Source organism: Lepeophtheirus salmonis, chromosome 11 (assembly GCF_016086655.4).
Source record: "Lepeophtheirus salmonis chromosome 11, UVic_Lsal_1.4, whole genome shotgun sequence".
In the NCBI taxonomy this organism is placed as follows: domain Eukaryota; kingdom Metazoa; phylum Arthropoda; class Copepoda; order Siphonostomatoida; family Caligidae; genus Lepeophtheirus; species Lepeophtheirus salmonis.
In genome coordinates, this window is record NC_052141.2 from 16,686,406 (window position 1) to 16,699,293 (window position 12,888).

General features: G+C 30.1%; 1 protein-coding gene across 1 annotated transcript in view; it reads left to right on the plus strand.

Moving 5' to 3' along the window:
- LOC121126197 (uncharacterized) overlaps positions 1 to 12,673 on the plus strand; it is a 58,099-nt gene extending 45,426 nt beyond the window's left edge. Inside the window, exon 3 of the mRNA XM_040721505.2 lies at positions 10,320 to 12,673. Coding sequence (XP_040577439.1) covers positions 10,320 to 10,580 — 261 coding nt within the window. The 3' untranslated portion in view covers positions 10,581 to 12,673. The remainder of the gene's footprint in view (positions 1 to 10,319) is intronic.
- Positions 12,674 to 12,888: the final 215 nt, after the last annotated feature.

Below are 12,888 nucleotides of genomic sequence, written 5' to 3' on the forward strand. Positions count from 1 at the left end.
GTGATATATGTGATGTGATTTCGTTGTTTTTTGGGGTTTTCTTTTGTAGTTTTGTTGAACAATTTTTAATTACATGAGAATGTTTCATAATAAAGGCCGTGAAAAAAAGAAAGAAGATTTTTTTTTTTTGTCAAAAACTATTTCTGAATCACTTTGAAGTCACAAAAGTATAGCAGAAGAATATGCTTGATTATTTAAATGTCTACTTTCTATATTTCAGACTGATCTGTAGGACTGCTTTGGATTCCATGTGTAAGAAAATTAAGACATATAAGATATATTTAAGAAGCAAATACAAAAAATATGGCCCACTTGCATCATAATGTTAATTTCATTTTTAGTTTAAATTCAATAATAACATACGTTTTCTCCAAAAATCACATCCCTAGTGATAAAATACCATACCTGCCATCCTAATTATTGCTATTTTAATAAATAAAAGTTTACTATTTTCTTTCTTCAAAGAGAGCTTCCGATAGCTCCGCTCAAAATAATAACTTAAGGCTAGACTCATTACTTAATTAAGGATTATATATGTATCATCTTCCTCCTTATAACAATAAACATTAATGAACTACACCTTTGGGCTCAAAGTACATAATTATTGTAAACAAAAAAGGAGAATCCCCTACCGACAACATATCAATTAAATCTCATAAAAAATATTGTTGTCACTTTCTTTTGCAAAAATGAATGGTGAAAAGGATATCATATTCACTAGTGTTCAGACTAATGTAAGCTCAAGTCCGAATTTTTCATTCTTATATGTATAGTGTTAGATGGATCGATTTTCTAATCAGTTTCCCTTCAGCCCCAAACTTTCAGTCTGCTTTTTATATCGGTCAAATCTTTATTAAGCATTTATAAAGATTGGAATGATTAGTCTTTCTTAGAGTTCTACAGACCGAATTATATTTTTATTTTCTTCACTCCTAGCTAGGATTGAAAATTATAGAAATAGCTTATAGTTTTCCATCTACAGATGTCAACAATAAAATAGTCTTCTTGGTTGCCCAAATTGCACACCAAGTCCACTGGATTTGTGTAAGATAAATATAATATCTCAGCACACTTAAAAACGACCACGGTTACTACAAAGAATTCCGTAAAGAATCGCATATACTCAAGGTCATATAATTGTGTAGCAAGGGAGTCGTTAGCTATGTTTTAAGGGACTCAATGCCCCTCCCATCCCACAAAAAAATGCTAATCGTATACATACACAGAGTTGTTTGAAATGTACGTGGAAAGGCCGAGAGATGGTACTACTGGCACGTATTAAGGTTATGTTTAGTGAGTATTATCTCATTCACACACAGTCTATTTCTTTCTGTTTGGACGATTCTTGGATTTAAACAAATGTCAAACAGAAAGAAATTGAAGGATCTGGCTGAACAGAAGATAACTAGACATAACATCGTTACGCTCCAGTACTTCCATCTCCCGGACTATGCCCGGACTTTTCAAACCTCACAAGTATACGTATATATTTGCATATAACAAACTTATTTACATAAGTCTAACGATATCGAATTTTTTTTGGGCTAAGCCTCTCCCCTCAATGATGATTACTTTCTAAGGCAAGAAGGTAAAATAGAGGCGGAGAAAAGCATTTGAACAAACTTTCCTGATCGAATTAACAAATATAATAACAGTATGGAGGAATTTATTTCCTGGACACAGAAACAGTCTTCTATGAAGAGATAATGAGATACATGTATAGGATGATGCCCTATATTAAACAATTCAGTAATGTTTTTCCCTTCAAGCCTGGTGACACATGAAAGCTAGAACAAATGTATACCTGCCTTCTTTATAACTTATCCGTCAAATTGACTCGGTTGCCATCGATAATTGAGAAAAGCTTCTAGGAAAAGCGTGAGAAGCAACAAAGACTTGCCCCTCAGATAAGACTTTGTAAATGCCCAATTTGTAACAGAAAGGTAATATGTTTTTTTTTGTACAATATTGGGCAACCTTCACATTTATTCTAGAATTATTATAAATAATATAAATTTTGATAGCAATTATAACAAGGATTAAGATCATTTTGACATTCCTTGACTTAATATTTTGTATAGTGTACATAATTATTTTGTTGTTATCGATGTACCATTTGAAGAAATGGTACATTTTGCAATTTTTAATAAAGATTTCATGAATTTGATTCATTTGTTTGGTTTTAAATCGTTCCTTTGCTTTTCATGTATCCTTTTATATCCTGTTATGTAACTAAATTTACTGGATAAATAAAGATAATTAAATAATTTTAGCTATAGTTGTGAACCTTTATTTGATTTAAGAGACCCTTTCAAATTAAATCAATTAATTGGGTGTGACTATAAATTAAATTTTGGCTACATTATGTAGTATATGCGACACACTCACTGGGTAATAAAGATAATTTATTACTAGAAAATGATGATAATAGGCATATTTGGTGCTTCAACATTAAAACGATCTTCAATAATAATAATAAAAAAAGGAGAAATTCCTATATATTTTTTTTTTCTTCGCATTTATATAAATACATCCCAATATTTCTTGGACACATTACTAATTACTAAAATACCGAGAACTTTAGCTGTATTTGTGAGCTTTTATTGTATTTAAAGACTTATATTGCTTCCTAATATCGGACGTATAACATACCAATAAATTTATGGTTCTTTAATTTGAGGATTATTTTTGACTACATTAAATGCAATTTACAAAGGGTCAATGATAAAAACTGAAATAGACGAGATATTGGATATCCGGTCTACATTTTGAAAAATATTCGTCTATCTTACTTTTGTGTTGACGGGCCAGACATGAGCTCACATATGAAAGACTTGAGCCCACTGGATGTAGTCCTATGTAATAATATCTACTTTGATAAAAATGATATTTTCTCTCCAACACAATTACCCAGTCATTTTTTTCACTTTTTTTTCATGCACAATAACATAACGTGTATTTTATGCACTATGTAGAGCGTCTTTTTGGCAAATGAAGTCGTTTGAAGGAACTTATATGAGTAGTTAATGATACCACATTTTTGTTTGTCTGTATGAAACATATACCTGCATTTTTTTTTCATAATTTACATGAGACTAAGTCTAGTAGGCTTACTATGCTCTACATAAAGTAATTTCATGGCACTAGGTACTTTTGCCTTAAGCTATTTCGCCTGAAATCAATTTTGCCTGAAGGATATTTCGCAATAATGAATGATAAGATGAGGTTTATACGTCGTTATTGTTTATTTTTGGTTAAAATTGTTGTTTCCTTTGAATTTATAAATCAAAATATGTCGTGTATATGATACTAAAAATCATTAAATGGTTGTTTTCTGTTGGAATAATAATGGGATTCAACCCCAAAATTACAATGCATACTATCAAAAAACTTAATTTAATTTGAAAAAATAAAAATCCATTTTTTTATTTTTCTTATTATTTTAATGTTAATACATGGTTTGTTTCTGATTTGAACTTATAATATAGTGAGTTTTATGACAGTATATAACAGAAAGCAACAACTTAAATGAGTTTTATATTAATCAACATTCTATATTTTGATTAAAAAGTACAAAAGAAACATCAAAAGTTCCGGTCACCTAATTTCATATCATTTTCATTGAAGGCATCTTTCTAAAAAAGGTCATTTGTTCAAATTTAGGCCCAGTAAAAACATTTTCACGTTAAATATTAAGCCCCTTACCATAAAAAAACATCTCAAATCCTATAGGGAGTATTTTAGTCGAAAAAATAGGATATAATTCAGATCTTTTGATTTGATTGTCAGTGAATTAAAAAAAATGAAATGAAGGTGAATGACGTAGGTGAATTAGGTCGTGCTCGGAGAAAATAATTATCTTTATCTCAATCTGCGTGGGTTTACGCCCCTGTTGTTCCTAGAGAAGAAAATACACATTATATATATGCCCTTCAAATGTCAAATGGAGTAATTGTAATACTATAATGTTTACTTAAGCTTAATTTGTGCAACTCCATCTAATCAATGAAAGGAACATTAAAAAAATGAGTGCCTTTTTGAAAAAATATATGTATTTCAGAAAAAATGAGCTTTTGGAAATTAAATAAGGTCATTAAAAAATGAAATAAAAAAAAGGTTACTTAAAAAAAGTAATTTGATCATAGATGAATCAATTTAAGGCTTTGGATTTTTAGTTAAGAAAAGCCACCTAATATAAGAGTTGCAAGATATCAGATGTCTTTTCAAAAAATTTGAAAAAATAACTTCCAAACTCCTCTTCTCCAAAGAAAAAACTGTAATGATGTCTTCCTCAGGGATTATTCGTGTGTTTTACATTTTTGTAAGCAAGGTTTGGTAAATTTATATATAGTTTTTTATTTCTTAAATTAATTTTTCTTTATTAAGTCCTTTTGTATTCATTTTTTCCACATGCCGTGTTATTTTATATATGTTGAATATATAGCTAGAATGATATTTCTCAAAAATTGAATATGTATTAAAAATGTATTATTTGACTACCATATCTATGACCATGACTATATACAGGGAGCGAGGATCAAATTGTTGCCTACTTTAAACCTTGATAACTTGAAGACGACATTATCAAATAAAAAACCGGTTACCAAATAGGAAAGCTATTCTTGTCAGCTGACGATACGTAGTTCAGTTAGCATCATGCCGTCATCATATGAGGAGATAAAGAGCTATAAGTGGAACGAGGAGCTTTCGAGGTCCGCCGTAGTCATAGCATTGGTTAATAATGGAGGTAAAATCTCCAATTCAACGATTTCTTCAACCTTAGGAGTGAATTTACGGACTGTTTAGCGTATCCGTAAGAAGCTAGAGGACACCTGGGATGTTGATGCCACCATAAAGAGGACACCCAAGGAGGAGGGCGCCGACAGGAAGGTCAGGGACACCGACTTTGTCGACAAGGTGAAGAAGATGGTTGAGGATGACCCTACCAGGTACATGAAGGCCAAGGGGTGGCCGGAGACAGGCTCTGGGTGTGGCAACAGGACTCAGCACCCTGCCATGTGTCAAAAATCTCCATGCAGTGGTTAACCGAGAACTGTTATGACGTCGTAACCAAGGATCTGTGGCCTCCTGACTCTCCCGACCTTAATACTTTGGACTATTTTGTCTGAGGCTATGTTGAGAGACCAACAGACATCCCCATAGCACCAAGGCCAGCCTGATGGACACCATCAAGGAGGTATTTGGCAACATGGACAATGAGATGGTCAGAAGAGCCTGCGGCTGGTTTAGAGGTCGTATTGAGGCCGTTATTGATGCCAACGGTGATTATATCGAATGAATGGCTACTCTATACCTATATGCTCGTCATAGTTTTGATTTTCAATAAAAAAGTTAAAAAATGTATATTTTGTGTTGTTTTTTGTAGAAAAATATTTTGGCGACAATTTGATCCCCGCTCCCTGTATATATCTACAAATTATTTATATTAACCCTTTGGCTAGGTATGCCAATCATAATTTTATTACATCCCCAAGTTTTTTCCCCTGAAAATCCAAAAAAATTAAACAAATCCCATAAACAATAATATTTTACAAAAGGAGTGTCGCAACTAGCAATATAACTCCCAAACTAAAATACAGATCGTCATGAAATTTTGAGAGATGTCTTTTGAAGGATGGTACTAATAAAAAAATGTGTCTATTAAAAAAAGCGCCATCTATATATGAATCCTGGGACCTTTCAGCCCATGTGTTACATTATCATTACAAATCTTGTGAGTTTTTAGGGTGATACTAGCGCTGCACATTATTGGGCAAGAATTGCCGGTGTTTAATTAGTCCCTAGATTCCTTAGAAAAGTATTTGATCTTCTTCCTATTTGTTTTTTTTTTGTGTAATCCATGTTTTGACAAGGAACCTAGGTACCTCTGAATCTTGCTCAATTGTTAGATTTTTTTTTGCATAGGAATATATTTTCATTATATGATCCTTTTGAGAAACTATAGAATCCAAAATTGGATACCATTGATTTTCGAAGTACTCAATCAAAGCCACCCTAATACACAAAAGAGTAAAATAAATATTCATAAAGACAACTTATTTGATCCCTTTTTGTCATTCCTATTGGCATTCTTAGAGTATACTCGAATATATATCACCATACAATTGCTTGCAGAAAAAAATAAACATTAAAAAAGTTTATTACTACTATTTTTATTGATTCAATATAGCTTCAAATATAAATTGGAATTTATATTAGTTTTATTTTTTTCATCTATTTCATTATATTGGTTCACAATGATAGAAAAAATATTTATCTATATCTTTGGTCGTTGTCTCAAGCAAGAAATACTTTTTATGTATGTAGGAATGGTAATATTGTGTAAATTACGCAAATCATAAAAACAATTCCTGAGAGAATGTCATATAAAATATAGCAACATAGGTTCAAGAAAGAAATAAAGTTTATTTTTTTAATTACCAACTGACAAGAATAAAATTATAAGTTGAAAATTAACAAGGCCACACTGACAATTTGAAGAATATTTTTGGGGCGAACAGCTTAGTTGTCATGACATTTCATTAGATCAGCTACAAACAGCTGTGATAAGTTGGAGAGAAAGAAATATAGAAAGACATTGCATAGAATTACTTCAATGTCGATCTTCAATACTAATCTGAGTCCAACAAGGACCTACAATTATAACTCTGTAAAGAATCTACAAGATTGCAGTCCGTCTTTTATTAGTACACATGAATGGTCAATAAGGTTTTCAACATAATTGAATGTAGTAGAAAAGGAAGTTCACTATTCATAAGTTAAGTAATAACGACAATTGTTGATGAAAAGAAAATTCACTATTCAGATGACTAATTCCCCCCTTCCCCCAAAAAAAAATACTTAAAAATGCGACAGATTTTCAAAAGAATGCATACTGTATTGATAGTTATTCATAAACTGTGATGATATGAATTGGCTTGCAACCAGAGATTTAAATAAAAGAAATCGTAAATTAATGTGGTCACCCTGATAATTTGAAGAATGCTTAGGAAAAGAGCCACATTAATTTAGATGCAAGCAGCTGCGAGTAAGGAAAGAAACACAAATTCCACTCTGTACCTAGCAACGATATAATCAAGAGCTATAGAGATTTCGATCCTCCATTTTAGGCATAGTTCAACAATTACTTTAACTTAAAGCTCCCCTCAAAATCCTCAGAGCTCATTCCCTAATATATATAAATATTTGGAATGGTAAATAGAAAAAATATATTTTACACTTTAAAATCCTCGCAAGCATATATTTAAAAAAAAAAAAAAAAACTTTCATATTGTTAACCTACCTTCAGGATATGAATGATTTTATTAATTATTTCTCCTTATTTTGTGAATTAAAGCTATATCCAAGCAAGGGCACCACTATATCTGTTATAGTAAGCTCTGTCAGCTGATATGTTGTTTATAAACCTTGCCAAAATTTAATTTTCTTTCTAATATGTGTTCGCGAGGATTTAGACAATTTTCCCATCCTCCCTCATACCTTTCAAACGAGAACTAATTGAGTCAAGGGGAATCGTAATAAACAGTTGTTTAAGTACAATCTCGTGTAATAACTCCATGACATATCTATTTATAAGTTAAACAAATATGATAAAAGAAGATTTTTCTCTTTTTGTAATTGCAATCTGAAGATTAATTTTTATTTTCCAAAGCTGTTATATATTTTTATATATAATATTTTTTCTAACTCCAAATGTGAAGAGTGTTTTTTTTTTTACTTTACTTAGCGGCTAACATTATTCCTTCATTCTTCTAGAGAGAAGACCTGAATAAAACTGAGGATTGGTTGAAAATTTATGAGGTAAGAGTTCTTGAATGACTCTGAAGTTGAATTGAGGATCGACCACAGAGTAATTCCTGAATATGTCCTTACAGAGTGGGAATTGTTTATTTTCTTGCTACTCGTTGTTAATCGAATAATACGTCATGAAGCTGTTGTTTTATGTACCGTTCTTCAAGTTTTCAGGGTTATTAACTTAATTTTAGGTTAAATCATATTTTATACAACTCAACCCCTCTCTTTTTTGAATAAATACAGGCAACTTTTTCTTTTTTCTGTCAATGGAAAAAAAAATATTTTTTCTAACTTTGTTAATTACTTAATTGAAACTTATTCACGCACTTCTCAAATGTAAGCAAATGCAGCATCCATCCTCCAGACAGCTTTATCATGTCCAAATTTTCATATAACAATCAATGAACCTTACCTCTTGAACTGCCTACAATATCTGCTACTTTCCACCGTTTCAGTCGTAGATCCACCAGTGCTTCTTTGGGGATTTTCTTTAAAATTTATGGAGACATGAGTTCATTTTTTTATCACTGGGATGCTCGTCTTGGCATTTTGTACGACCTTGTACATATTTTCAAGAGATGAACCAGACACACCCAGAGTGTGAAAATTCAGTGACTATGGGTATATCTTATCATTGAGCTCACACACAAACACAGCTACGCCCAATCATGAATTGTTTTATTTATTTCATTGTCCAAACATCTCTTTACATAACTATTCTGTCCATTTATGATTCTAGATTCCTGGTCAGTTAATGTATATAGGGTTTGTTCAAATACAAGTATAAGGTTCCATGTATTTTCTGTGAAATCTTTGTCACTGGTATTTTAATTTCATAGTCTGCATCCAAAAATGTTTATGTATTTTGAAAAAAGAGGAACACTTACATTGCCAAATTTAAGTTTTTTTTAGGTTTTTGATATTTTATTAAAGAAAAGAAGGGGAAAAAGATAAAAAACCCAGAGTAAAAGTCTTCTTAACTTTTATATAAGTTGGGCTTGGGCCTTTCAAATAAAAATTTTTATATAACAAAAGGAGGACCATTTTTTTCTATTTTTACTAGCAATGTTCACTACGGATGGCTGCCAATCCAAAACTAACAACATGACGCCTTAAAACATAAAACATATATTTTAAAGGTTGTGTACTTTCTGATACAGTAATTTTTTAAACAATTGCCGGGTACCTCGTCTAATAAATACCCCAAAAAATGTATTTCAATTCCTTTAGACATTCACTATTCGTTAGTTTTCACATATATTCTACTCAAAATAAATGCTGGTTATTCAGGTCTTATCAAAATATTCTTAGCAGGCTGTATTTTATATTTATAAAACAGTTACAATTAGACAAAAAATATACTTGTAGTAATATTATTTAAATTAAAAGACATTTGAAAATATCATTAATTGATACAAGTTGACGAATTAATCAAAGTATAAATGACTTGCATCCTATTAGATTGGAATTAACCTGAATCAAAACTAACTTTATAATATGGGGGGATATCACTAGAAATAAATGTATTAACATTAGTAGATTTAAATAACCAATACAAACAATAAATGCCAAATTGTTGACACATAAATACAGAGTTGTCAGATAAGGAGTGTTTTATTTATTCTCTCTCTTCTGTACATTGTACATAAGTAAATTATATAATCGATATGATTCATAATTTCTTGTCCATATTAACGATTATAATCAAAATAAGAACACAAAAATTAAAGACCTATGAAAGATCTTGGAATGAAGTCCTTTGCTAGATGAATCAAGCACCTTCCACTGATGCTATAAAATCTGGAGGCTTGAGCGGAAAAAAAATCTTATCTTAGATTAGAAAGAGGGAAAATATAATCAAGTTTATTTCAAATGAAAAAAAATTAACATTAAATGACCATATCAACTGTTGAAACGATTGATATATTGGTATGTTCAAAGGTGAAGTCATGGCTCTAAAAAAAAAAAAATAAACACCTTCAATTTTTCTATCTATATATTAAGCAACAATGACTGTTTGTGTTGGTATGTTTGTCCGGAAATTAACCCCATACTATTAAATGGATTTTTGCTGAAGTTTTTCATATAGCTTCTCATGGCTCCACAACCGATTCTGGAATTTTTTTTTTTTAATATTAACGGGCATGGAAGTCTTTCAATAGCATAATTCAAATTGAATATTTTTTCTTCTCCAAACTTTATAATCTTCTATGAAAAAAGCAAAAACTTCAATTTATTAATGTCCCGGGCAAACCCCGGCAAATTTAATCCATCTATTTTATAAGAAAGGGTGCAAAGATACATACCAACATGCAGTAAGAATAATTCTTGAAACTTTATTTCTATATATCCAAAGGAAGAGTTCTTAATTAATTTTAATTTCTTGATGTCTGGGCAATCCGAGGTAAATCTTTTCTTGTATATATAATATGATATCTGGTTTGAATTAACCATTAAATATATTAAACTTTTTTAATGTTTTATAGCAACTTTTTTTTTCTTAGCTGAACTTTCCGCCCGAAAAATGTGATCCAGAGCTTATTCAGACTCTTCAAGATCTTGGACAGAAGCACTTTTCCTATGGTGCCTCCCGAAGTAATATTGAGCTCCTTGGGAAGCTTTTTATGGAGTCCTTCATGTTGCCATTTAATGAGTATCCAGACTACGCAGAAATTCGGACAGCCTGGAGTAAATTTTTTGATTTTATTATCTACTGGATCAAAGTTGGATTTCAATACGTATCTAATAAGGGAATAGAAATGTGAAAATACTCTACATATGTAGGTCTAAGCAGACCTGAAAGACTGGCAGGATTTTTCCTGGATTAAATTGATTATTAATGTACAAATAAACGTTTAAAAAAAAAATATATATAGTATTATTGTAAAAAATATTAATTTATCAAAAAAAAAACTTAACAATAATAATGAAATTTTAATTCAAACGAATTGATATATGCTATTACAAATAATAATAAAAAAGTTATTTTTGTATATATCTGACTGTTTTATATGGGGAAATATCGCTCTTATATAAAAATATGTTGAAATATTTTAGTTATTTTAGATTCACACCTTGGGGAGCGTTGTGTAATATTAAACGTCGACTCAAAAACTATTAATGTATGGTTGACAGTTTTGCCCACGGATTAAATTTTTTCAAAATACACAAAAAAAAAATTTTTTTTTTATTTGAAGTTTGTATAGTAAGTTTTCTGAGCATTTCTTTTTTTCTTAAATATGATAAAAATTACTGGAAATTCTTGGTTTAAAAATTGTTACATAAATTAAGAAATATAATAAAAACCCTAGTCTTCAACAAATTAAACTACAAGCCTTAAGTTAAGTGTGGGTAGCACCCTTAGACACGAGCTTCTGCAAGATATGAAGTGGGATTTGTATTTATTTCTTTCCTTTAATACCTGCTTGAGGTATGTTAAGAATTTTGCACACAAAGAATATTTTCTTGCTCCATGGGGAAGTTTGTAGAAAGTGCAAGTGGAAAGTTTTGTTATCTCAAGGAAATTTTGCGTGCAAATCTGTTTTTCTCAATTTCTTGCGACATTTTTCTTCTAATAAATCGATAACCAACAAAATTGAAGTTAAATCAAACTATTTTATTTTTTCTGTTCAGCTGTTTTCATTTGTTGATATGGTTTAAAGCAGTTTACTCTACGTACTATCAGCTCAAAAAGGATATAACATAGGCTTTGATTTTCCCACTAATTAAATTTTAATGCAGGATTTCAATTCAATTTAATGGTATATAATATCCATCGATAAAGTAATATTTCTTTCTTAGTGATTACAAAACAGTACATAATTAATGTAATTCACAGTTGGCGATAAGAAAAATTACAAAAGACTATCTAAGATATGTTTGTTTTTTTCGCAAAAATTTTGTTCTATCCTATTAGTACATCGAGTTTGCGAAAGGAAGTTCAAAAACTCCCGTAATTATGGAGTGACTTCTCTTTTTACTCCAATGATATATATAATTTGACATCGCTAAGAAAAGTAATTCCCTTACTATTAAAAAAGTTGTGATAATCGAAGTTCTACGTTCCAAATACACAGTCTCCAATTTCGAGATAGAAAAGTAATTTTGACTTGTGAGCAAAATTGATAACCATCCTATATTATTACTCCTAATTATTTCCTACCTATTTTTGTTTATTCATAAGCCTAATAAGTGAAATTATGCGCAATTTTACAAGATGATCATTGGTATGTGAGCCTACTCTTAAAATTAAACATATACTTCACTGATACAAAAGAAATTATAATTTGCTCATTCGGAAATCAATTTTTTTTTGTAATTCTATATGTTGGCAATACAGTTATTTTTTACAGTTAGTTTGTTTTCGACAGTTAAAATAGATTAGACGGCATTAAGTATGCTTTACTAAATGGAAAGAAGTACTCAACTCACTGTAATATTTATCAAAAACTTTAGAAAGATTGATTAATTTGTATCAAATAGTTATTTTATACAATGTGCTAAATTTTGAAGAATCAAAAAGAATTTTCCTCTTAATTATTATTTTTCTCTGTTTTTCAATAATGGAAAATGGCGAAGCAAACCAAAAGATATCTAAACTATTTAAAGATCAATAAAAACTAACAAAGAAAACCTTTTTTTATAAAAATAATATAATAACAAATTGAATCTAGAAATAGAAAAGAACGATTTTTTATCCGACCTCGTATGTATTAAATGTAATAATAACTTTTATTTTTTGTATGAGTTTTTTAACCCATTTTGTATCACAATGTATTTAATTTATTTTATCATTTATCAAATTATTTTATTTTGTAAATACAGTTTTATTTTCGTATAAAATATATGTATATTATTCTATATACGTCCATTATTTAATTACCAACAAAAATATATTGTATACTTTCAAATGAACCAAATAAAGAGACTTGACCTTTTATGTCCCTATATGAAATATCCTTCTGAGGGCGGTCAGAAAAGTTTCCAATTTAACAAAGATAGAAAACATATTTTTCGAAGTTTTATTTTTCATCATAGTCTTCTTGTAACATTTCTCCGAGTAATGCTCCTTTA